This window comes from Lucilia cuprina, chromosome 3 (assembly GCF_022045245.1).
Source record: "Lucilia cuprina isolate Lc7/37 chromosome 3, ASM2204524v1, whole genome shotgun sequence".
Lineage (NCBI taxonomy): Eukaryota > Metazoa > Arthropoda > Insecta > Diptera > Calliphoridae > Lucilia > Lucilia cuprina.
In genome coordinates, this window is record NC_060951.1 from 25614398 (window position 1) to 25642379 (window position 27982).

A 27982-nucleotide genomic window follows, 5' to 3' on the forward strand; every position below is an offset into this window, starting at 1 on the left:
CCTCAGCAATAGTTCTTGTTTTCCTTATAACATAATAGAATGGAACTAGAAGACGATTTAGAGAAAGTTTAAAACAAATTCATACGGAATTTTTCGTTAAAATTGAATTTAAAGTTCCCAGGAAATGTTACATGTTACACGTTCTGGAAGCCCGAATTTTCTGAAATTTGGCGATTCGAAGTTATGTTCGAAAAATTTTTTATGGTCTTAAAATAATCTCTGCGTCAAAAAAACTAAAAATAAAATTTTCGAAAATTCGAACTTAAGTTCGAAAATTTTTTAAAGCCATTAAAACCAGTTCTGGTGGCCCGAATTGTCTGAAATTTTGGCAGTTTGGAGTACACTTGATGACACTACAATGCTATGTTGGAATATTTAAAATTAAGATCGAAAATTCGAAGTAATGTTCGAAAAAATTTTGAAGCTGTTAAAATAATCTCAAAATTGGGGATTTTCATAAAAATATAATTTTAGTTCTATTCGAGGTCAATTTCTTACATATTCTAATTTCGAAATAATGTTCGAATAAATTTTAAAGCTGTTAAAATTATTTCAAAATCGTGAAGATTCACAAAAATATAATTTTTGTTTCTTTTGCTTACTTTTTCCAATTTCGAACAAACAAATTTTGAAACGAATTCGCAGTACAAATAATTTGATTGTGTTCCATTCGACGAATTTACTCAACAATTTTTTTTTCGACTAGTTCGTCATGCTTTACGAAATTCGTCGTTCGTCCCAATTGTGCGTATACCATTAAATTACTGATGTAAAAATACTGTCATACTAATGGAATTCGCCACAAATAAATTTTGTAGAAACCAAAATATTTTTATCAATATTTAAGTGGATCGGTATATCCGAACTGCAATATAGAACCTACCCCTAAGTATTTAAAAGAAGAAGAATATTTGTTTATACAAGTAAACATGGAAGATGCAAATTTTCAATCATAGTTGATGTGTAATTAAATATTCAAAATTGTTAAAATATAAACTTTAAAATTAGCAGCTAGAAAACGTTTTTGATAATATAAAAATCAACCTTCGTTTATTTTTTCCGAAATTATGTTCTTGAAATATTTTTTGCATACACCAAATCTCAAAATATTTTAACGATAAATAAAGAATGATTTGATGATAAGTGTATCGGCTGAATTATTATTTTGTATTACTTAATTATTTTGCTCATTTAGCACAGTTTGACTTTTTTCAAAAAATACACTTTTTGTGCGACTTTTCGTTAAATTTTCGTTAAAATTTCAAATCAATGTCCATCAAAAATTGTATCTCAAATTAAATAGACGTTTATAAAATATTTAAAAAAAATCGATTCTATCCCAATGTGATATTTTACAAAATGTATAATTTAATTTAATTATTCAATTTTTATCATGTTCTTTAAATTACCATTAATTTTTTTATTTGTTTAACAAAGTTTTTAATTCAAATTATTTTTTAAGTTTATAATAAATAATGAGTCAATCTGGCAACACAATCGCTACTAATAAAATCGCTAGATCTGGGGAGAAAATAACTTATAAGTTGCCGCTAATTATCAGGGATGGAAAAGCGAAGTTTTTGATATTTCGGTGTGAAATTAATATGAATTAAAAAGTAGATACCTATGTAATTATTTAAAAGTTTTCTTAGATCTGGTCCACATTAGGAAACATTAGTTGAGAAACTTTTTCCTAATTCTCTTTTGAAGTTTCCTTAATGTCCACCCATAGAAACTTTTGTTACAGAAACTACGTATTAATTGCATTGATTTGTTGTTGTGCACATGAGAAGAATAACAAAACAAAGTTCTTAGTAGGGAAATCTCCGTACCGCTAAAGAGATGAATGATATTTGTTCTCTTTCTCTCTCAAGCAAAATCAAAAGTTTTCTAGTGTGGACCGGCAGTTATAAACCGCTTATTAGCGCTTATTTCTTGAGCTCTTTTTTGATATTTATTCAATATTTTAACGTACAAATTATTTCTATTATCCAAGTTTAATATTAAAATAAAATATTTAAATTTAATTTATAATTATGGCAAAAAAAAAAAACGTACAAATACAATAACAATCATGTTCACCGAAAAGTACAATTGTATTATATTAACCATCCCTGCAACACAACACAATGAACGCATCTGTTCGATTGTGATTCAGAGCATAGTTTAGTGTTAACACTCTCACCAAAGTATCTTGTATCCCACAGATACCCGTGTCGTATACAAGTGCGCTTTTTTCTACAGCGGGTAGTTTTCGTTTTTCGTTCGTTATTTGCTCAAGAAAATTAAAACAAAATTTATACAAATAAAAAAATTTTGATAGTGAATTGAATGAATGTTTATTTCGACTGGTTACGTTTTGTTGTGTCTTTTTCATTATTGTGTTCACGCAAAGAAGAGAATCTAAAAAAAATAAACATTTTAAAGAAAACTAAAAAAGAAATCTAAAATAAACGAGCGTGTGTGTTAGCAGGTAGGTTTAAGTTAAAAAACACCAAACTAAATAAATAAAAGTCAATTAAAGTTGGAAAACAATTACCAATTAAAAAAACAACTTAAAATAGTGAACTTTGAGTAGAAGAAAACGCAAGGAAATTGAATAATTGTTAAATGGGCAAGAATTATAAAAGTGAAAACCCCCGATTGCGAAATCTTTTTTTTAATACAAGAAGAAGAATTGAAATACAAAAATAAAAAAACAAATAAAATAAAAGAGTGTGAAAAATATGACGCATTTGCTCTAAAAAGAAATTAAAACAAAAAAAGTGTTAAACATGATTGAAAATCACATGTAATTTATCAGAAATAATTGAAATAAAAACAACAACAACAAAAGGTTTCGTTTAAAAAATAAAAAGCATAAAAACCAAATCCAAATACAAAAAATACAACATTTTTATTGAATTGCATCATGATTTGCTGTGTTCGTTTGTTTGTTTTTAAAACTTTTTTCTGTTTTATTTTTTTTCTTGTTCTCCACCTCTGCCTTTTAAAAAATGGGATGATGCGAGAGGACAGACCCCAATTTTAATTTTATGTCTATATATCAGTGATGAAAGAATTTTAGAGGAAAAAAAAAGTACTTTTATTGGTACAATTAAAGCTAGTAAAGTACATGTATTAGTGATTAAATTATGATAACTGACAAGTGGTTGTAAAAAGTGTTTTTTTAATAAATATTATGTTTCCACTAAATATATTCCCAAAAAAATATATATATTTGGGTTGGTGATGGAATACGAACGATTGGATATCGCGCATTTTTAATAAGTGTAATGAATTTCGGATAAAGATGGCATTGTTTTCTGTGCAATATACTGAGTAGAAGAATTTATTCTTTAGTAGTTAGAAGTCTTAAATAAATTCTTAAAACTTGTCTATAGTCTATTCTATAGTCTAGTTGATAGTCTAGTTTATTGGCTAGTCTATAGTCTAGTCTATAGCCTAGTCTATAGTCTAGTCTTTAGTCAAGTTTATAGTCTAGGATATAGTTTATAGTATAGGCTATAGTCTAATCTATAGTCTAGGCTATAGTATGGTCTATAGTCTAGTCAATAGTCTTTAGTCAAGTCTATAATCTAGGCTAAAGTATAGTCTAGTCTATAGTCTAGTCTATAGTCTAGTCTATAGTCTAGTCTATAGTCTAGTCTATAGTCTAGTCTATAGTCTAGTCTATAGTCTAGTCTATAGTCTAGTCTATAGTCTAGTCTATAGTCTAGTCTATAGTCTAGTCTATAGTCTTGTCTATAGTCTAGTCTACAGTCTAGTCTATAGTCTAGTCTATAGTCTAGTCTATAGTCTAGGCTATAGTCTAGTCTATAGTTAATAGTCTAGTCTATAGTCTAGTATATGTTACCATACATATGTATGTGTGTAAAAAGAAGAATACATTTGTAAATGTAATAAGTAAATCAATGAAAACTTATATTTAAAACCAAACTTACATTTAAAAAGTTGTGCATTAATAATTAAACTACTACTTCATTCGCAATATGGCCCCATTCTTTCAATATTGTAAAAAATCCATGATTGAGACTATGTTATGAGTCTAAGATGTATAGTTTAAGGGTACCGGTTTAAGTGATGCCATTTGTAAAATATCCAAAATAAATTGGTTCAACCGTAAAGAAAATGGACCAATACTTATAAAAGAAAAAAATCTCTTCTTAAATGTAATTCTCAATTTGTTAAATCAAAATCGTGGTACATTTATAATCCAAAAAGTACAATTTTCTTGGTACTTTTTTCTAATTTCCATACCGCATCCCTGTTAAACATGTACAACTAAAAAACAATCTACAATAACAACAACACAACCACCACCACAATAAGACAACAACAACAAAATGTCTCTAAGTTTCATTTGACGGTCAATTGAAAGAGTAAAAAAAATCACACAATACTATTGAATGAAAATTCATAGAAAATTAAAAACACAACTACAACGAAAAGAAAAAAATACCGTCAAATCGGAGAAAAACAAACTGAAATTTCTTACAAAATCTTCCATTTGTATGTGAATGCATTTGTTATTAATTAATAAAGGCAACAAATTATAATAATATGAAAATATGACAGTGGTAAAATTGATTCGATTTAGTTAAACAAAAAAGAAACTTAATTGAAAAATTTATTTCGAAAATGTATAATAAAAATCTATTTGTATACTAAATAAATGTTAAATAATAAAAAACAAAATCAAATGCTATTCTTAATGAATGTTGTATAATAGATTTTAAGTTGGACAATTTGTGCAAATCGTTTGAAGAATAAAATTGCAAATGGTGCATAAAATTAAGTATAATTTGCTTAAAATGCACACAATATATTTCAACTAACAAGGTGTCTTACTAGAGATTTAAAAAGGGTTGTCAAGTGATTTGAAATGTTCAGTATTGAAAAAGATTATTTTCGTTGTATGGACAATTTTATGGTTACTTGTAGTACCATTTTCTCAATACCTACACTGAAAATAATCCATGCTTAACTTTACGAAAAAATTTCGTAACTACTTTTTTCGTAATATATACGAAAATTTCGTGTATAATACGAAATATTGTTTTATCAACCCCTTTTCTAATTTTACGAAAGTACGAAAACCTGTCGTAATATCTTTTTTGTATATATTAAGAAACTTTTTTTCTTTTACAAAAATAATTTCGTTAAGGCATGTAATATTTAACGAAAGTAACGATTTTTTTTCGTAACAAGATTATTTAGTAATATACAATAATTATTTTTTATTTTACAAAAAAATTATTTTGTTACAATTTTTTTTTGTTATTTTCGTAATTTTAAGGGAGTTAAATTAAAAATTAGCTGCCTAAATTTCTGTAAAATTTAATTTAAAAACATAAAAAATTTGTTTTTAATTCGCAATCTTTTTCTAAATTTACAATAGTTATTTTAAAAGAACTAAAATATTTGTCTTTAAAAAAAACCGTAAAATGAACAAATTTTTTTTTCTAAATTATATAAAATTATTTTTTGCATTTTACTAAAATATTTCATACAATTTCGTATATATTACGAAAGAATTTCGTGGTGCGAAACCACGAAGCATTTCGTACAATGTACAACATTTTTCGTGTATATTAGGCATGGATTATTTTCAGTGTACTTATTTTTTATCGTAAGGATAATAAATTACTCAACATGTGACTAATTTCAGTTTTTGGATCTCATTAAATAGATCTTCCTATCATATTCAGAATTTTTAATATCGAAAGTTATCCCCAAAAAAGAATTTTTAGCAGTTGAAGACATAAGAACTGGTTTTCGCAGTAGGAAGTCTATATATCTTATATGTGGGAATGGGGGATACGATAATTTATGGTCCTACCTTCATAAAAATTTAGAAAAATTTTGTAGTTCAACATACTACGTAGAGTAAAAATATTTTGGGAACAATCTTAAAACAAAACAAATATTTTTGGAAGCTGGGTAAAATATTGTATTGAACATGAAAAATCGTGTCCCTCATAGGATATTTTCTTGAAAATTGTACAGCTCACAAAACGGAGCAAACATATTTTGGGTTTAACACGATAACCGTTAAATCTATAATACGGGATTAAATCGGTGGAGCTGAGACAACTGAGGTGGCTTGTCATGTCCAGTGTCATAATATAGATAGACCTTATGACACACCTTAAAGCGACATAATGTCCATGGACATTATATATGTCACTTTTTATAATATTAGATCTATACCTTAAAGTATACCAATCGGCTCAGAATCATTTTCTGAGTCGATTAAGCTATGTCCGTCCGTCTGACCGTCCATGTAAACCTTGTAATCAAACTACAGGCCACAATTTTGAAGATAATTGAATGAAATTTGGTACATGATCCTCTAATTGGGACGAACCCTATTGAAAATGATTAACATCGGTCCATTATTTCACCTAGCCCTCATACAAATGAACCCCCGAATAGAGCTTGTAAACCTTGTAATCAAACTACAGGTCGCAATTTTTTAGATAATTCAATGAAATTTAGCACAAGATCTTTTATGGTACTGTAGGCGAACTTATTGAAAATAGTTAACATCGGTCCATTATTTCACCTAGGACCCATAAAACTGAACCCGACTTATAGGACTTTTAAGTTTATAATTATGTTTAATATACTAAATAAGTCTTTTTTGGATAAATTGACTATTTGAAATGGATAAATGTAACACTTTTGAAATTATCATTATGTCTATGGACATTATGACTCCATTTTGTGTGTCATAAGGTCTAAGGACATTATGACTGTGGGACAAAGTGTTGGAAATAATTTGGTGTTCAGGATCTTACCTGCCCGCATACCTAGAGTGTGGCTGATTTTGCTCTATGTGGGTGTGTCAATGATAAGTGTGCTGGGTTTAATGGCGATAGATGAAAGGTATCCTATTCTAGTGATACCATTGAATTTTTTTCCTTGTCCAGGTATTTTTGGTGAAAATTCTGTTTGTAAACAGAAGTGATCTTTTTTAACATCTCAGAACTTAAGCAATGGGGCAGGAATGGTTTGAGTTTGGATAACTTGAGTTGTTGAGCATAATCCTTCCACATGAATCGGTAGGACCATGTGCAAAAATTGCCACCTCCATGAAAAACGAACAATTAGACGTTGGTGAGTTGTAACAAAAGCTCACCCTAGGGGTAAAAAAGACCACCGTGAAATAAGGCCGACACGACTGGTGGTTAGAGTTTGGATAGCTTGAGAAAAATAAACAATTATGCGTTGGTGAGTTGTCACAAAAGCTCACCCATGTATTAACAGTATTAACAAATCCTGTTCATTTTTTGATAAATAGTTCAAATAACACTATACCGTTTTATAGATTTCTAAAATTTTCAAAGTATTACAAAATTTCCAAGAAATCAATTGTCTATAATAAATAAAAAAAACATTTTGAAAACATAAAAATTACTTCAAAATTCTCAAAAAAAAACTTAAAATGAAATGATTTGAGTTAAAAATAATGATGTACTAATTCATTTAAAAAATGACTACCTCCATCTACAAGTTTGTGTATTTCCTAATTAAAAGATACATTCCTTAAAAAAATGAAATAATAAATTGCCGCACACTTATTAATACCGCTTAACATTTGCAAAGGGGAATTGCAAAAGTAATATTTGTTTATATATCTAATCTAATCTATATATCTTTTCCAAACAATTTGAATTTAACGTATCATTTTAATAATCATTCGTACGATTAAAGAATTTTAAAGATTTTTTTGTTATGTTTCTTCTTCAAAACTCGTCTCTCATCAATTTTGTTTTGTTAAAATTGATTGTAGGTTTTTTAATTATAATATTTTAGCTAAACAATAGTATAAACAAAAGAAATAAACTTAAAATTCTTAGTACGAAAAACAAACAAACATTTGAGTGGGTGACCTTCTCTAACGCCGCTGAATAAAATATATTTAACGAAATAAAATAATTTATAAACAAATAGTTAGGAAAACATAATATTTTGCAATATTAAAAACCTATAAAAATTTTATATGAAATTGAAATCTATTTATTTATTTAATAGTGAGTAATTTGAAATTAGTTTGTAATTGTAGGGTAATCTAAAAGCAGTATGGTGTAAAAGAGAAATAGTAAAAAGTAATTTGAGAGAAATTTTTAACAATATTAAATAAAGTAAAAAATTCATACATATTTATATTTAACGAACCTAAAAAAAGCCGGTTTAAATTATCATTTTATTGTGCACGCTATTATTCAATCAATAAATTAACGAATAAATTTATTAAAACATAAGAGAAACTAAATAAAACAAAAAATTCCCTTCTGCTTTAATTAGGCCCCGTATCAAGTGTTTTTCAACGTATTAAATTTTATCAATTCTATTTAACTCTAAAAAAATGCATTGGTTCCATGTTGTCAATAGATAACATAAAAGTATTTATAAAAAAGAGTGTCTCTCTTTACTAAGTAAATACAATTAAAATTGCTTTGGCTCATAAAATAAATTTATTAACAGACATTAGTTAAGCCAGTTGCGTCATAATTGCTAAATAAAAACAGAAGGGTTAATACCTGTTTGAGAATGACGTGAGTTAAAGTAGAAAGGGGACCATAGCCACTGTTTTTTTTGAGATGGCCTCAAATTAAAACCACAATACATATTCTTAATTTTTTTCTTTGTTCGGATACTTAGTTTTATTCGTTTCAAAATTTCCTAATTCATATTAATCTACATATTTTTTAAACTTTTCCGCATTGACCAAAAACGGCGATTCCGCACAATCCATGGGGTAAATACGCCAGGGGATGGGGTAGATTTGTCATTAGTAAAATAACATAAAAAATTACAAAAATAATGTTTTGCTGTTTTATACTTTAATCACAAGTACAACATATATTTGGTGAAAGTGCCCCGAATGTTGAGTTCAAATGTTATATTTCGATGAGAAGAACTATCGTTCGATAATTAAAACTATGGCTCCTGGATGTCATTTTGTTAGAATCAAATTACGACAAAGAACTGGACAATGGGCCCTTAGTCCTTGTGTGACCACTTTGTATACGTATTATCAAACTAACCTTAGATTTTCTTCCATTAAGGAAAATTTTCGTTCTCCGATCTTTTGCGTCCTACCCATCATTCCATAACATTAAGTGGTCCACTGGAAGTCCACTAGTAAGGATTTTAAATACACTTTCAAAAGTTTGGATAGTTTTGGAATGTGGGGTTGTGTAGACCTAGGAACCTGAAACCTATATCGAGTTTACCTCTGGTAAACAAGTCAATAGTGTTTTTTTAAAGTCTAATAAAATACAGACTGTACATTTGACGACAAAATTTATACCGAAGAAATTATTTCGATTACAAAACAGGAGATTAAAACAACCCATCTTTTGCTATTATAGGTTGATCTTTGTTGCCTTACGTAGAACGAAACAAAAATACATTTAGAACTAGATAAGCGCAGTATAAGGATTCATACAAGAATCTTACAAACTTGAGAATATAGTAGTACTCAAGCAATCTACTAGGGGAATCAGACATTTAGTAAATTCTGATTCCCTTACACGATATTCTTGGGGAAATTGATTCGGTGCAAGACATTTTTTTGTTTCACTATTTTTCATACTTATCTCCGAGTGAAGTTGGTCCTTTTTATGGTGCAAAACATTTCTTAACCTTCCTTCCACAAACTGAAACTAAGGATCTAAGATTTAGAGCCGTTTCTATATTAGCAGATTTCCTTGGTCATATATTAACTACAATTTCTACCTCTGATATTTAATCGGGTGCATCTGATGTCCAGTATAAATGAATGTCGCTTTTATTATATTACCCTAAAGATATTAGCTTAAAGATCCTACTATACAATACTGTCCCGATATCTATTTTTTTCATTTGACCATGTACATCAGATGTTCGGGATAGCCAGATACATTTAAGGCTCCGCATTTTCGGACAGTGACAGATAAATAAACGACAACAGGCATAGATCTTTCCCAAATCTGTTGTGAACTTGTTCCACTTTTTGGTAATGATTATATCAATCAATAACTAGTTAACATTCCTAAAAAAGTTGTAACAATTTTGCTTTTAAACCAGCTATAGATTTTATGCAATTCGATTTTCTATTGTAGGATCAGTTGATCTCATTGAACATTATATAGATCATCATTTAAAATTGACAAGAATCGAAACATAGCTGATGATATGAAAATAAATTTAATTTGTAAAAAAAGAATCGAATCATCGATTACTTTGGTTTTCCATATCCATTTGAATAATGATTTGTTTATCTAAATATATGAACCCATTACTGCTAACAATTAAATAAAGCATGATTCATCAAAAAAGAACTACTGATTTTATCAGTGAAACGAATGGATTTTCTATTTCTTTCGCATATAAATTTGTTTTTGTTTTGCTGAGTTAGAATCGCTATAATGAAATGGTTGTTAAAAACGCAAAAAATGAGTTATGATCGACACTAATAGATAAGTAAACCGCTAAATGATGTATTAAACTCAATAATTCATAGAGAAGATTGTTAACTACACTATTACAGTTAGTTATAACGGCTCTGAAAATAATCAAATGATTAATACAGTTATTGTTAGTTTAACCCTGGAGAATGATAGGGCTTATAGGGATGCCTTTAAATATGTTCAATCAAAGTTAAAAATTTCTTTCGTACGATAAAGCAAAAATAATGGGACCTAATAAGCTAAAATTTGTCAGGAATATTAAACAGTAGTGTCTAGACTATGTAATAAATATTAAAATAAGAAAAATAAAATATAATATAATTTATTTTTCATAAACAAGTTAATACATTATTATATACATAATTTGAAAACAAAAATAAAAGGTGCCTTTCCCTTAAACCCCTATCAACTTTTTCCATTATTTGTTTAAAAAAGTGTGTTGTTTACTTTAATTGTAAGTATGTGAGTGTGTTGCAATCAAAACATTCCCAATGGTATCATTCCCCCATTAAAAATTTGATTACAGAACATTTCTTTCTTCTACTTAATTTTCAACAAATTTAACTAACATTTGTAGAAAAAAAATATAATAATAAATAAAATCTTGCAGTGAACCTTATCAGTAACGATTATTTTTTGAAAAGCAACGTCCACTTAACAATCAATCAAATATATACATATGTATATTTGTTGAAAAAAAAGCCACAAAAATATTAACGATTAAATGTTATTTGAAAAAATTATACATAGTAAAGAAAGCTATAAAAAATATAGTCAAATTATTTAAACAAATAAGTGTATATTATATAAATAAACATATTAATAACGAGTTATTATTAAAAAAATAATAATATATATTGCTAAATAATAATCTATTAGAAACAACAATTGTTACGAGTTTGTGTTTAAATTGTGGACAATTTAAATTTAAGTTATAACATTAAAAATTTTTGAAAGGATATTTTATAATAAAAATTAAAAATATATTTATTTTTAATACTGATCTATAGACAAGAATATAGACAAATCTCTAGTCAAGACTTTAGACTGGTTTATAATTAAGGCCATAGACTGAATTATAGTCAAAACAATAGAGTGAAGTATAGTCAAGACTATAGACTGATCTATAGTCAAGACTATAGCCTGAACTATAGCCAGGCTATAGACTGAACTATAGTCAAGGCTTTAGACTGATCTATATTCAAGACTGTAGACTGATCTATAGTCAAGACTATAGACTGAACTATAGCCAGGCTATAGACTGAACTATAGTCAAGACTTTAGACTGATCTATATTCAAGACTGTAGACTGATCTATAGTCAAGACTATAGACTAATCTATAGTCAAGACTATAGACTAATCTACAGTCAAGACTATAGACTGATCTATAGTCAAGACTATAGACTGAACTATAGTCAAGACTGTAGACTGATCTATAGTCTAGACAATAGACTGAGATCTATAGTCAAGACAATAGACTATAGACTGATCTACAGTCAAGACTATAGACTGATATGTAGTCAATAGGATGATCTATAAAATGATCTATAATTAAGAATATAGACAAATCTCTAGTCAAGACTTTAGACTGGTTTATAATTAAGGCCATAGACTGAATTTTAGTCAAAACTAAAGACTGAATTATAGTCAAAACTATAGAGTGAAGTATAGTCAAGACTATAGACTGATCTATTGTCAAAACTATATACTGATCTATAGTCAAGACTATAGACTGATCTATAGTCAAGACTATAGACTGATCAATACTATAGACTGATCAATACTATAGACTGATCAATAGTCTAGACTATAGACTGATCTATAGTCAAGACTATAGACTATCTATAATTCAAGACTATAGACTGATCTATAGTCAAGACTATAGACTGATCTATAGTCAAGACTATAGACTGATCTATAGTCAAGACTATAGACTGATCTATAGTCAATAGAATGATCTATTGAATGATCTATTGTCAAGACTATAGACTGAACTATAGTCAAGACTGTAGACTGATCTATAGTCTAGACAATAGACTGAGATCTATAGTCAAGACAATAGACTATAGACTGATCTACAGTCAAGACTATAGACTGATATGTAGTCAATAGGATGATCTATAAAATGATCTATAATTAAGAATATAGACAAATCTCTAGTCAAGACTTTAGACTGGTTTATAATTAAGGCCATAGACTGAATTTTAGTCAAAACTATAGACTGAATTATAGTCAAAACTATAGAGTGAAGTATAGTCAAGACTATAGACTGATCTATTGTCAAAACTATATACTGATCTATAGTCAAGACTATAGACTGATCTATAGTCAAGACTATAGACTAATCTATAGTCAAGACTATAGACTAATCTACAGTCAAGACTATAGACTGATCTATAGTCAAGACTATAGACTGAACTATAGTCAAGACTGTAGACTGATCTATAGTCTAGACAATAGACTGAGATCTATAGTCAAGACAATAGACTATAGACTGATCTACAGTCAAGACTATAGACTGATATGTAGTCAATAGGATGATCTATAAAATGATCTATAATTAAGAATATAGACAAATCTCTAGTCAAGACATTAGACTGGTTTATAATTAAGGCCATAGACTGAATTTTAGTCAAAACTAAAGACTGAATTATAGTCAAAACTATAGAGTGAAGTATAGTCAAGACTATAGACTGATCTATTGTCAAAACTATATACTGATCTATAGTCAAGACTATAGACTGATCTATAGTCAAGACTATAGACTGATCAATACTATAGACTGATCAATACTATAGACTGATCAATAGTCTAGACTATAGACTGATCTATAGTCAAGACTATAGACTATCTATAATTCAAGACTATAGACTGATCTATAGTCAAGACTATAGACTGATCTATAGTCAAGACTATAGACTGATCTATAGTCAAGACTATAGACTGATCTATAGTCAATAGAATGATCTATTGAATGATCTATTGTCAAGACTATAGACTGAACTATAGTCAAGACTGTAGACTGATCTATAGTCTAGACAATAGACTGAGATCTATAGTCAAGACAATAGACTATAGACTGATCTACAGTCAAGACTATAGACTGATATGTAGTCAATAGGATGATCTATAAAATGATCTATAATTAAGAATATAGACAAATCTCTAGTCAAGACTTTAGACTGGTTTATAATTAAGGCCATAGACTGAATTTTAGTCAAAACTATAGACTGAATTATAGTCAAAACTATAGAGTGAAGTATAGTCAAGACTATAGACTGATCTATTGTCAAAACTATATACTGATCTATAGTCAAGACTATAGACTGATCTATAGTCAAGACTATAGACTGATCTATAGTCAATACTATAGACTGATCTATAGTCAAGACTATAGACTATCTATAGTCAAGACTATAGACTGATCTATAGTCAAGACTATAGACTGATCTATAGTCAAGACTATAGACTGATCTATAGTCAATAGAATGATCTATTGAATGATCTATTGTCAAGACTATATACTGATCTATAGTCGAGACTATATACTGATCTTTAGTCAAGACTATAGACTGATCTATAGTCAAGACTATAGACTGATCTATAGTCAAGACTATATACTGATCTATAGGCTGATCTATAGTCAAGACTATAGACTGATCTATGGTCAAGACTATAGACTGATCTTTAGTCAAGACTATAGACTAATCTATAGTGAAGACTATTGACTAATCTATAGTCAAGACTATAGACTGATCTATAGTTAAGATCTATATCTATACTACAGATTGTATAGACAAGACTATATAGATTGATCATTAGTCAAGAATTTAGTCTGGTGTTTAATAAAGGCTATAGACTGATCTATAGTCAAGATTATAGATTGATCTATAGTCAAGATTATAGATTGATCTATAGTCAAGATTATAGATTGATCTATAGTCAAGATTATAGATAGATCTATAGCCAAGACTGTAAACTAATCTATAGTCAAGACTATAGAGACTGGTCGATAATCTAAAATATTACCATTGAGTTACGTTAAAATTTAAGTTTATTGCACTGAAGTATTTAAAAACCCTCACATGAACTTCAATATATTTTAAATTATTTTTAAAATTTATTAAATATTCGCAAAAAACCTCTACATTTTAGAACAAAGTATTTAAACGTGTTTGGAAAATTAAATTAAAATTTAACAACATTTTTACAAGTACAGTCCAAAGTTTTATTTTAATTAAGTAGTTTGTGAATTTTTTACTATTTTAACGAAAAAAAAAATTCCATCTAAACAAAAAAAAACTTTAAAACAAAAACTAGTTTTCCCTTAAAAAAATAATTTTGTAATGAACAAATTACAACTGCATTAAATTGTGTTTGAATTACAACGAGCAGCAATCATTAATTTACAAAATTATAAATACAAAGACAAATTGTCAGCGACAGACTTAATAGTTAGGCACCAGTTTATATGATTGTTTAAATTCGATAAAAATATAAAAACTAAAAACAAAAAAGTTTTCACTTTCTAAGTCACAGTTCACAAGTTTTTATTATTAACTACAATATGATCGTGCTGAGTCATCTTCTCCTCATCATTAGCAGTGGCAAACAACAATATTATTTATCGTCATCATCATGGCCTCTCTATGGAATATTTAAATTTTGTTTTATTTTTGCGGCATGATTTTGTTTTGTTTTTATTTTGATATAAATTATTTAAATGCATTTTAAATGAGTATAAAACAAAACAAAAAGCCAACATAACTAAAAAACAAATTTATTAGGAAAGTTAATTTAAAAAGATTTTTTATTTATTTTACTGACCTTTTCAAAGAGTAAACTGACTTCATTTGTACTTTTAATGTATTTTTGAAGTAAATATGAACTCCTGTGAATTCTAAATTTAACTTATAGACGTCGGTCGGTGGTTGTCGTGTTCTGACGTCATAGTTTCGTTTACTGTCTCATCATTTGTATTTATTTAAGATATTAATAGCGCATTAAGGCAGTATGCATTATGCATACATATAAGTTTGCATACAACTTGAGCTAAAGGTGGGCTTTTAAACTAATTATATATTTCTTTATACGATATTTTTTATTTTTCAAACTTCAATATCCAGTTACTTCAAAATCTTAATTTTAAGATTTCAAAGATTGAAAGGACCATTTTCCTACTTATTGTTTCATACACTCATAGTAGGGTAGAAGGGGGATCATTCGCCATAGGGGCACATCTGTCAATGCGAATAACTTGAAAACCGAGTAATCGATTTTATCGAATTAATAAAATTTGTTTTCGTTTATCGATTATCTATCATCCCTGAGAATTTGAAACATTAACTTTACATATGATGGGAGGCAGACATGATTAATTGTTTTTCAAAGGACTGTGAAAATATTTCACTGTGTGAACTTTTTGTGCTAACTTTTTTAGTTTTTGTGATAGAAAAAATATATTGGTCAGTATTAGAATGTCAATAATAGTGAACAATAAGACATAATAAAATTTTCGATAATATAATTTGAAGCCCGAAAAAAATTAAAACTAAACCCCAGAACTGCCGTGGGGCACATGCGCCAAATATGCCAAAAATGTAATGCTTGAGATGTTTTTTTTAAGTTGTGAAATAAAGAATAAATATCTGATATATTATACTTTGTATAATGAATTAAGGTATAAAACAGCAAAATAAGTTTTTATTTTTGTATTTTTTCTTTTATTTTACTAATGACAAATCTGTCCCATCCCTTTGGCGCATTTACCCCATGGATGGGGCGGTATAGCCGTTTTTGGTCAGTGCGGAAAAGTTAAGAAAATATGTACATGAGGATGACCTAAGAAAAATTGAAAGAAATAAAACTAAAGTCAACATATCTAAGTATCCGAACAAAGAAAAAAATTAAGAATATGTATTGTGGTTTTAATTTGAGGTCGCCTCAAAAAAACGTGGCGTATGGTCCTTCTACCTTCTACCCTATTTAAGTTATTTATACCGCATATGTATTTGTAGATTTCAAGTAAATATAAAATATTTATTTAAATTACTAACTTTATCAGAAATTTTCCAGTAGAGCAATTTTTAGTTGCCTTACATTTGATGATTAAGAATGAATCGTCTCAATTTCTTTAATTAGATACATACAGTTAAATATTGCTTTGATCACAGTAATGATTAATAAAACTTTTAACTTAAATAAATATAATACAATTTCACAATACATGGCGAAATGTAGCAATAAAAGTTTTTTAGTTGCAACTATAATTCTTGCAAAGATTTCAATTCAAAGAGAGAATAGCTTCACCTTTTACGCTGTGATAGCGTCTCAAATATGTCTTGCAATGATCCTAATTAAAAGATAAAACAGCTTCAGCCTGTTGTGCGATCCTTATCATGAGAAAAAAAGAACTGAATTAATTATTTTTCAATATTCAGAAACTCAGTTTCTTGAACGTAATTCCTAAGAATCTTCCAATCAGTGTCAGTCAGGAATGTTATTTCCGGAATAACATCACTCCCAAGATACTTCAATCTAACTACTACGAATACCTGGCATTGGCAAATAAAGTGCTCCAGAGTTTCATTGTCCACACCACATGCTCTACATACGTCTGAATCCGCAAGTCCAATTTTGCATAAATGTGCTCGTTATCCCGTGTGTCCACTCAGAATACGTACTATCATAGTAACTTCAGACTTGCTCATTTTGAGGAGATTTTTCGTCTTGCTCTACATAAGTCTGAATCTGCATGTCCAGTTAGAATACGTATCATCATAATAATTTCGGATTTCGCGTCTTGCTCTCATCAGGGTCATCCCATAGTACCTTTGTGGTTCTACCTACAATTTCAATATACCAAGAGACCTTATGGGATTATATCACCAATAGTCAGGTTAATTGACCACGAGCTCCCTTCCCTTTAAAGCTATTAAATTCGAACTTTGATTGCCGACTATTCTCGAGTGGCCTAGTATACATATTATGGAAACCTAACCTCAGGGAGAGTATTCAGTTACAATATAGTACGGTCTTAGATTTAATTCTATTACCTAATATTGTCCTAATTGCCTTCAGGCTGTTGCTAAATATATGAAGGGTTGTGTGCACCCTTTTAATTTTAGTCCAATTTTCTTCATTGCTCGGACTTCTGCCTGTTAGCTTGTGTTATGATTAGGTAAACGATGGTATATTTCTGTTTCTGGGTCGTCAATTTAGAATCTCAGGCCCACTTTGAACCCCAACGGATATTTATTCTAAAGTTTCGCTTTACCAAGATATTCTATGTGGGATCAGCATTTCAATGTTTTCGACATATTTTGTGTCTCGTATGCGATCAGGAACGTCCGATGATTGTGCGTTTAGTATGCATTTAACAGCTTTTAGCCAGTTCGTCTAAAGTTATGTGCACGCTAAATGCCAGCTTTTTTAGAAACTTCGAATAGGGGACCTACGATCAATATATAGATAATGTGCTTTTAAATGATTTTCGGAAGTGAACATAATATAAAAGTTATCTTCATTTATGCACCAATCCTATAAAAGTTGTGTCCGGATTTTCGGAGTTGAGCCTTATATACGGGAGCTAGGTAATATGATTTCTATATAAATTATTATTTGTTATGGAATTTTGTTTATTTATGTACCGATTTTGGTGATTTTAAATAGAAAACTTATCGAACACATATTTGATTGAATTATTGACGATCGATCCGTCGGCTACTATGCATCACTACGTTTAGAAAAGTTCGCACTTGCATCAATCCGATGTAGTACATCTAAAGGAAGTTTAATAGAAAATAGTTTTTTGATTTTTGAATCACTATGTTCTTTTTTTAATAATATTTTGTTGGATGTAAACACGAATGTTTACTTGATGTGACTTAAAAATGTGATTAATTTAAGATTGATTTAATTCCAAAAAATTTTTGAATTGAGCTCGACTTATACTTTATTTCAGAAAAATATTTTACTGGAAAAATATAAAATTGTTAATGTGTATGCAACACAATTACATTTAAAGTTCAACTTTATTCCTGATATGAATAAGGCAGCTTCCAATTTGGTGACATTCCAAGGAACACGACTTTGTGTTACTTAAACTAAATTGTCGTATCATTTAGGTATTGTTCAGAACCAGTGACTGCTTTCAGAGCAGTTTTGAATATTTCTACATAGTGTTGCTTGGATCTTCAATAGTCTCAATAAGCATTACAATAGGTGGCACGTGTAGTGAACTACTAAATTCTATAAATTACAGGATAAAGCAGGATTATTTATATATTTTTTTTTTTTGCTTTAATAAATTTCATTTAAACACCTAAAGTGTCTTAGACTAATAAGAAGAAATACACAAAAATTACATTAAGTATGTGTGCATGACAAAAACATCATAATCTATTTTCTTTTCCTACCTATCGATTCCATTTTAATTAATGTCTTAACTGTTTACTTTAATAATGAAACTCATTTAATCAAATTTATATATTCTGGGAATTAAATACACACAACACTATAACAGCGAACAATGTTTGTATATGTTTATAGGATAAAATTTAATATCTATGAGTATTTTCTAGGAATATTATGTATTTTATATTAATTTTAATTATATTATATCGTTACCAAAAATGCAAAAGGGAATAACAACACTTTTATAAATTTAGCATCCAAACGAAATGGTTTTCGATTTCAATTTTTTACATTTGTTGTAATTTTAATACACCCAGCAGTTCGACAGAGTCAATGCATACGAAAAAGACAGTAATTTCCACTAATAGTTAAGCACCTGGATGAATGTAATTCGTATGTTTTGGGTCATTCGTCACAAATGTACCCTTTGTAATCGAGTATGAAGACAGTAGTCACTTTAGTGTCCTCTTTGTAAGCGGGAGCGGACACCGTCGTCACTTTATTATCCTCAAGTAACCTAAAGATTATACTCTTATAAGTTTTTTTGTTGTACTTGCGAAAGTAGTTATTTTACCCATCATTTGGAGATCTGGTTGCCTCAAATTTATATATTTCTGGTCAATCGTCCGATTAATGTCCCATAGTATTCTAGAGAGTAGACACTTGAAATTTTTATCCTTTATTTCCATTAATATCTTACCACCTGTTCGCATGTTTTGGGCCATTCATCAAGAATAAAAGTAAATCGTCACTATCCTAGAACACGTCCATGTCCTAGTGTTATAGCAAGAAAAGAAGCGCCAGTTAAAAAGCTAGTAATATGACTGACTTCCAAGAACCCATTTGGAGATTACCACCGTCTTTTGATTGTTTCCTTGAAGGGTGTAGAGTGACGATTGACTTAATCGTAGTTCAAGCCCATGTTAAAATTGTTTGTCACCCGGGTAGTCAGGTGGCTAGGGGCCACCACAAGTGGTAGGTTAAGTGGTCAGTTCGGGACTGTCCCGTCGAACTGCTGGTTATCTGTTGTAAATTTACAGTTCTTGTTCTCAATAGAGCTTAATTCTTGTTTAAAGTTCAACATATTGAACTTTCAGATTATAAAGATAACAGATTCATAAATAAGGGTGTCTTCGCGCTGTTAAAGCGTCTCAGAAAATTTTAAACGAATCAGAATTTATCAAATCTTAATCAGAATGTATCCATCACATCAGCAATCGTACCATGAAGTTTGAAAACTCATGTTTTTGCCCATTTGTATGGTTGCCCCAAGCTTAAGGTTAAGATATCTCGAAAAAAGAAAAAATATAAGACAGCTTAAGTCTTTATTTTAAAGTCGACAGCTTAGAATTTTAGATGGTTATAAGGTTAATGCTTCACAAATATAGCCAAAATTGTGATTTTTCAAATTGCAAACCAGATGAGATGCATAAATTCTGAGGGCAGATTCGGATATAGAAAATTTTTATCTCGAACTCCATTTGGGGCCAATCTTTAGGTGAAGGATTAGAGATAAAATTAAAATTAAACTCCGAAAGTTGTTTTTTTATACTCAGGGCGGGTTTCTTACTCCTCAGTTAAACTAGGCTTAACTTGCTGTTAGATTAAACTCGCACCAAATTTAGGTGGACTTTAACCGATGATTGTGTTTTTTAGTTTTAGATTTAAGCTCAGTTAACTTTGTTAGTATTGCCAACTTTTCACTCAAAAACATAAGCAATGAACAGCTGTTTTTTTTTGCAAACAATACTTTTGTAAAATGGAAAATTTTGGAAAAATGTTAAATAAACATTTAAAACAATAATAAATAAAACAAAACAGCTAATTTTGTTTGCTAGTTTAAGCGCCCAATGAAAGTGGTTTAAACTTGTGCAAGAAATTCAAAAGTGTAAACAGCTGATTAATACAATTATTAAAATAAACAATAAAATGTTTTATTTATCGATTAGTATAAATTATAAGGACTTCACGAAATATTTTTTGCTTTAAATTTTAGTTTTCATTAATTTCCATTTTACTTATACAATTGTTTTCTTCTTTTTTATAAAACATGCATTGTTTTGATAACAAACAGTGACGTTTTCTGTTGTTTTGTATGGCAACACTGCGTAGTTTAACTAATATTTTCAACCAAATTCTGGCATTCGATATATTTCAAAAACTTAATAGAATTAAAAACAAATTATTAAAAATTTCGTTCGCTTTCGATTGCCAAAATTTGGCCCTTGTAATTTTAAATGATGATATGTTTTTAGTAGAATTATTAATTGTAATCGTACCCGTATATACCCATCTATAATCTCATACATTTGAAATTTAGAATATGAAATTTTTTTGATCAAAAAATAAATAGGTTTTCTAAGAAATTTTAAATTTAATATGTACAATTTTATGAATTTCTTAATATTGAATTTGAATAATGAAATATATTGACCTTCTGAGCTACATATTTTACTTATTGTTTTATTTGTCTTACATTCAATTTCAAGTGAAATATTGAACATAAAAAAGAAATATGTATAACGTATGCACGTTTTATATTTTTAGATGTAAAAAGAGAATTTATTATCAGACAAAGTCGACTAATGAAATAGGTACAATAAATATGTAGATAACTTGATAAATTCGCATAACAACATTCTCAAATATCAGCCTGATCTTTATATTTACGCACCTCCTCTATTAAATACATAATGACAGATCCACAGATCTCTTACAGTTAATAAGACTACATTATTCTCAAAAAAAACTTTATTGTACTAGTGTTTAGTACAATTTAAACTTACTAAGGGCGAGTTTTTCTGATAAAGATAATCTTTATTCTTTGGTTAAACCTGGTTTAATATATGTTTCGTATTTTTCAGTTATCAGTAAAGATACTTATTATCTTAGTTTAACTGAGTGTAATTGGCCAATTAAATTCAAGTTATAAGTGAGAAAACACAATTAACAAAAACAATAAAACAATGATTTCGGAAGAACAAAAACTTAATATTTTAAGTAAATTGCAATTTTCTGATTTGTTTTGTTTTATTTATTATTGTTTTAAATGTTTATTTAACATTTTTCCAAAATTTTCCATTTTACAAAACTATTGTTTGCAAAAAACAGCTGTTCATTGTTTATGTTTTTTAGGGAAAACTTGGCAATACAAACAAAGTTAACTGAGCTTAAATCTAAAACTGAAAAACACAATCAAGTCCGCCTAAATTTGGTCCGAGTTTAATCTAACAGCAAGTTAAGCCTAGTTTAACTGATGAGTAAGAAACCCGCCCTAAGTCGATCTTTAAAAATGGAACCAGACTACCAGAGTTGTTAATAATCGCATAACAACATTCTGTATTACTGGACCGAAGGTCTTTAAATTTACCTAACAGCTATTTAATTAAAGGATATAATTTTTAAGAAGAATCTGTACCCTAATGCTCAGTGCCATTTGAACGTAGTAAGTCGATCTTTGAAATTGGAAAAGAAAAACTTTTAACTAAATTATCGATAAATATAAAAATAGTGGTAACAATCAACTCAACATTGTGAAAAAAGAGAAGTTTGTCAAAAATAACCTCAAATTTTAACCGAATTTGACAATGAAATGATATCCTAAAGGGTCTAACCTTCAACTTACAGATATCCCTGAGACATACATAAGATCACTTTCTTTTAACAGTTTCCTTAGATCACCGCTTGGCATTACATAGTGTAGGGTTCGACAAATAAACAAAAATCCTTAAGAACTTTTTTTGTAATTTATTTTTGCACAACAAAGCAATTAGGACATGAACAGCACACACATTGACACACATGTTAACATGAACATGGTAAAGCCTTGATAGAATGAATACCCAAGCAAAAAAAAATACTTAAATAAAATAGAATATACAATACGAAAAAGGACAAGTATAAATAAATTTTGCAAACAAACGAAAAGGAAAATAATTAAAATATTGAATTTTATTGTATATACAAAAGAACCTATAACATTTAAATTTAAATTGGCAACTTCCGGAGAAATATTACTAAATAAAAGGTATTGAAAGGAGTATAAGGAAGAGGTTATTTTATAAGGATAACAGGCTTAAAGTCAATTTTAATAAATAACCTAAACAATTAAATGATGTTAAAGTAATTTCTTTAGCAGGTTAGTGGTTAGTGTTCTAGTCTGTTAGGGCATATGTGGTGGGTTCGATTCTAACCTAAAGAACTGATAAGGGGCTCACAACAAACCTAATAGAGATATATGTGTATTTCTATGGATTTGATGTATATAAATCCTTCTTTAAAATAAACTAAAGTAATTGCTCATGAACGTCTAATAAAATACATCTTTTATTCATTTCTTTTCAGATTGCAAACACAGAAAGTTATTGGAGGATAAGAAACTGAAATAAAATGTTTAAAATAGCCAAACCACCAATGAGTCAAAGTGCTGGACAACATCAGCAGCATGTACAGCAACGTACACCTAAAACCACGCCTCTAGTCGATGACTATGAAATATCAAATACAGTATTGGGTTTGGGTATAAATGGAAAAGTTGTTGAATGTACAAATCGTAAAACAAATCAAAAATATGCATTAAAGGTATGTATTTATATAATAAATCGTATGTGAAGAACCATGTGAATCACAAGTATTCTGAAATGTTATTTTTTTTTACACAATAGTTTACACCATTTCCAAATGAAAAAGAATAGTACGAATTTGAAGTAATGTAATCTTTAAATAGTGTGAGAGCCAAGTACTAACAATTATTACATTTATATAGTCTATAGACTTTCTAGTCTATAGTGTAGTCTATAGTCTAGTCTACAGTCTAGTCTATAGTCTAATCTATAGTCTAGTTTATAGTCTGGTCTATAGTCTAGTCTATATTCTAGCCTGTAGTCTAGTCTATAATCTAGTCTATAGTCTATAGTCCAGTCTATAGTCTAGTCTTTAGTGTAGTTTATAGTCTATAGTCTAGTCTATAGTCTAGTCTATAGTCTAGTCTATAGTCTAGTCTATAGTCTAGTCTATAGTCTAGTCTATAGTCTAGTCTATAGTCTAGTCTATAGTCTAGTCTATAGTCTAGTCTATAGTCTAGTCTATAGTCTGGTCTATAGTCTAGTCTATAGTCTAGTCTATAGTCTAGTCTATAGTCTAGTCTGTAGTCTAGTCTATAGTCTAGTCTACAGTCTAGTCTATAGTCTAGTCTATAGTGTAGTATATAGTCTAGTCTATAATCTAGCTTATAGTCTAGTCTAAAATCTAGTCTATAGTCTAGCCTATAGTCTAGTCTATAGACTATACTGGATTCTATAGTTTCTAATGAGTATCGAACTTTACAAAGACATCCTGCTTATAATAATGATCAAGGTTGGAATCCGTTTCAATACGGTGATGAAGTAGAGGTATTGGCATTTATTTTATTTATTTTGGTATTTCTATTTTAACTTTATCGGTATTTTGCCTTAATTCGGTAACGATTTTTAAGCGTTATCAGTATTTTGACTTATTTCGGTATTAGTATTTTAGCGTTATCGTTATTTCGGTACATTTCGGTATCGCTTATTTAGTGGTAACGGTAGTGTACTATAATGAAATTATAGCGGCAATTTCAATATGATTATAAACGGCTATGCAGAATATATAGGGCCACTTCCGAAATTTAATAAAAGTCAATTTCGTAAGTGGTCCTATATAATCTGACAAACTTCATGGTTATTTTTGGAATAAAGCCTTGCGCTTTAACCTAACCTTCAAATGGTGTTTGAAATGAATCAAATGAAATCATTCTCCTAAACTCAAATTCGTAAAATAAATCATTTCAAATATATTCATATAGGAATATCTTCTTCAATTTAATCTGACTTAATAAATTACAAGGTTCTTCAAAATCTACCTAATTTGAAAATTGTTTCTTTTTTTTGCTGAAAACATTTGGAAATGGTCTATAAATAATGCTAAATGCAAAACTAACTCAATTTGCAATTCGATTTTATAAATTTTTTATGAAAACCATCTAATGTTTAATTTATTATTTTTCTCTTTTGCGTTGTTTCATTAAAACAAAAGGTTTTATTGGACAGTCCTAAAGCGAGACGTGAAGTTGACCTACATTGGCGTGTCAGTAGCTGTCGTCATATTGTCAATATTGCCGATGTCTATGAGAATACATATGCTGGTAATAAATGTCTCTTAGTCGTTATGGAATGGTGGGTAGTACATTGAACATTATCTCATTTAATAACATCATTAGACACTAGTTAGATAGAATGATAGATTGTTGCACAATAATTATAATTATGAATTAATTAAATGATGATAACGTTTAGTTTATATACAATTATTAGATTACACTTTATCTAATAACTATTTGTGTTTTATAAACATTGTATCTCTCTATGTATTTTTTTTAGCATGGAGGGTGGTGAACTTTTTCAACGTATACAAGATAATGCAGATGGTGCATTTACCGAAAGAGGTTGGTAAATATTTGTAGTTTATTAAAGTACTTATAACTTTACACCTATTTTTGTTTTGTTTTTTTTTCCTTTAGAGGCTGCTCAAATAATGCATGAAATCTGTGTGGCCGTACATTTTCTGCATAGTCGTGATATTGCTCATCGTGATTTGAAACCTGAAAATTTATTATACACATCGCCACATCCAAATGCTATTTTAAAATTAACAGATTTTGGCTTTGCCAAAGAGACCCTTATCAAGGATACCCTACAAACGCCATGCTATACACCATATTATGTTGGTAAGTAATGATTTCCCATTATAGATAACGGTTATTCTATAGCATATAAACATAGCCATTAGATAGGACGATCGTTGGCGATCAAAGTCCATACTCTCAAATCCAAACTGTAGTACGAATGGCTATAAGTAAAACCTATATATTATCGTTATAAACATAGCCATTAGATAGGAAGATAGTTGGTGATCAAAGTTAATACTCTCAAATCCTACAGTTTGGATTTCTATACGTAAATGGCTATACGTAAAACCTTTCTATTAATATTTCTATCCATATTTTCTCGTTATAACTTTATGAAGTCAAGATACCACAAAAATTACAGATATGAGTGAAACTTTGTCTTGATTGAATTACTATGGTTTGTTTCTAAAAGTAGATCTTAGGGTTTCACTATTCATCCTATATTTAGTCATCTATAAACTTGCAAAATATCTTTCTGATATTTTCGTTTTCACAAAAGATGTTCTGTTCTTGACTTTTATTGGTCTAGCATTATTTATTCTAATTATGCAGATTTAAGGTTTTCGGAGTTTATAGAAGCCCAACGCAATTACAATCCATCGTTATTTTTCCGGTGATAGACGTCAGAATATCATTATAATAATGTTAATTTAAATTTAACAAAATTAAATCAACGTCACTGTTTATCAAAACTGTTTTTATCAAAACAATGATTGTAGATCTTTAAGCAGGATGTGGAAGTAATAATTAAAGTCTGAGATTGGCTTTAATTTAATTGAATAATAAATATCGCCCCTAAACTAGGACTAGTGTCCTACTAAATTATCGTGGGAGGCTATGATTTTAGATATCGATCTTTACCTTTTAGTTCCATTCAACTGTTTGCCTCAGAATACATGTATAGTTGAATAAGACTACAAAGTATTGACTCTTGAGTAATAGGTTTAAGTATTAAGAGTAGCTACTCAATCAATTATGAGTGGCTTACATGGGTCCAATCAATTGCGATCCCGTTACGATGACCTAGTGGTAGTATCTATCTACTATCCAGCTAGTTTGATTCACAAAGTTTATGATTTTTTTTACGCTTATCCTTGATAGATAGTTCCACCAAACAAGAAAGAGTACCGAAACAGAGTTCACTGCTCTAAATGAATGATGGTCAATAGCAAAGGAGGTGATATATTGACTCCTCTTCCTCCTTATTATAACAACTTCTCAGTATTCGATGTTAATGACATCCATTCTTCTAACGTAGTTGGCAACAATCTTATATGCTTCCTGCAAAGGAAAAAGCTTGACCTGGGAGACAAATTGGCCTCGAAGTGAGACAGGTTATTTCGCTTAAATATTTGATTTTAGCCTATTCATATATTTCAGACTGAACCAGTAAATGAGTCGGGTTCAGACTGCACTCATCGCACCATTCCTGGCAAGTTCATCAGTTATAGAGATTTCCTATCAGTAACTATGTCTAGGGACTCTTACTAGCGTTATCCTTGAACGTGGGTTTTTGAGTTGACAATCAAATGCCAATTAATAATCAGATTAGTTAATCTAAAAATAAATTGATTCTGATGTTAATCCCCTTTGATGTTTTTGAGTACTAGACACTGTTATTCACTGTATTCAAAAACAACTTTCGAAGATTAATTTTAATTTAAAAATTTAATAAACTTTGTAGTCTGACAGGTGAACTTCACTTTAACTACTAACCTATTCAACAAATGGAAAATATATTAACAAACTTTTTTCAATAACTTTTTTCAGCTCCCGAAGTTTTGGGCCCCGAGAAATACGACAAAAGTTGTGACATTTGGTCTTTAGGTGTTATTATGTACATTCTACTTTGTGGCTTTCCACCATTCTACAGTAATAACGGTCTAGCCATATCGCCGGGCATGAAGAAACGTATACGTACCGGTCAATATGATTTTCCCAATCCAGAATGGAAAAATGTCAGCCAATCGGCCAAGGACTTAATTAAAGGCATGTTAAATGTAGATCCCAGTAAACGTTTGACCATCGAAGAAGTAATGCGTAATAAATGGATTGCCCAGTATATGGAAGTACCAATGACACCACTCTGTACAGGACGTATGTTGAAAGAGGGCGAAGAAACATGGCCTGAAGTGCAAGAAGAAATGACCAGATCCTTGGCAACAATGAGAGTTGATTATGATCAGGTGAGTCAGGTGAGAGGATGATATAGTTTAAGAGATTAAATATAATAGCTTGTGTTTACCTTGCAGATGCACATCAAGGCCTTGGATAAATCAAACAACGCTTTATTAAGTAAAAGACGAAAAAAGATTGAGGAAATGACTGCTGCTCAAAAAAAGTAGAATGGAAAAAAGCCGAAGTAGAAGAAAGCCTCAATTAAAATTATAAACACTT

General features: G+C 29.4%; 1 protein-coding gene across 3 annotated transcripts; it reads left to right on the forward strand.

Annotated features, from left to right (window-relative positions):
* Positions 1-2224: 2224 nt before the first annotated feature.
* LOC111679252 (MAP kinase-activated protein kinase 2) lies at positions 2225-27934 on the forward strand. 3 transcript variants are annotated; one of them, XM_023440783.2, is made up of 7 exons: positions 2225-2473; positions 23224-23460; positions 24934-25073; positions 25278-25342; positions 25418-25624; positions 27356-27780; positions 27838-27934. In XM_023440783.2, exons 2-7 carry the CDS (start codon positions 23269-23271, stop codon positions 27928-27930), a joined length of 1122 nt encoding a protein of 373 aa, XP_023296551.1. In that variant the 5' UTR covers positions 2225-2473; positions 23224-23268; the 3' UTR covers positions 27931-27934. The 3 variants fall into 3 exon arrangements, with proteins under 3 accessions (XP_023296551.1, XP_023296552.1, XP_046802165.1); XM_023440784.2 differs by having other exon boundaries at positions 2228-2473; positions 27356-27771; XM_046946209.1 differs by lacking the exon at positions 2225-2473 and adding an exon at positions 2819-2836.
* The last annotated feature ends 48 nt before the right edge of the window (positions 27935-27982 follow it).

Excerpts from the sequence above, each read along its gene's own strand:
- LOC111679252 (XM_023440783.2), top strand. The coding sequence starts at position 23,269 with ATGTTTAAAATAGCCAAACCACCAATGAGTCAAAGTGCTGGACAACAT. Across the intron at positions 25,074-25,277 it reads CTCTTAGTCGTTATGGAATG|CATGGAGGGTGGTGAACTTT; the intron begins GTGGGTAGTACA and ends TATTTTTTTTAG. Across the intron at positions 25,625-27,355 it reads CTATACACCATATTATGTTG|CTCCCGAAGTTTTGGGCCCC; the intron begins GTAAGTAATGAT and ends AACTTTTTTCAG.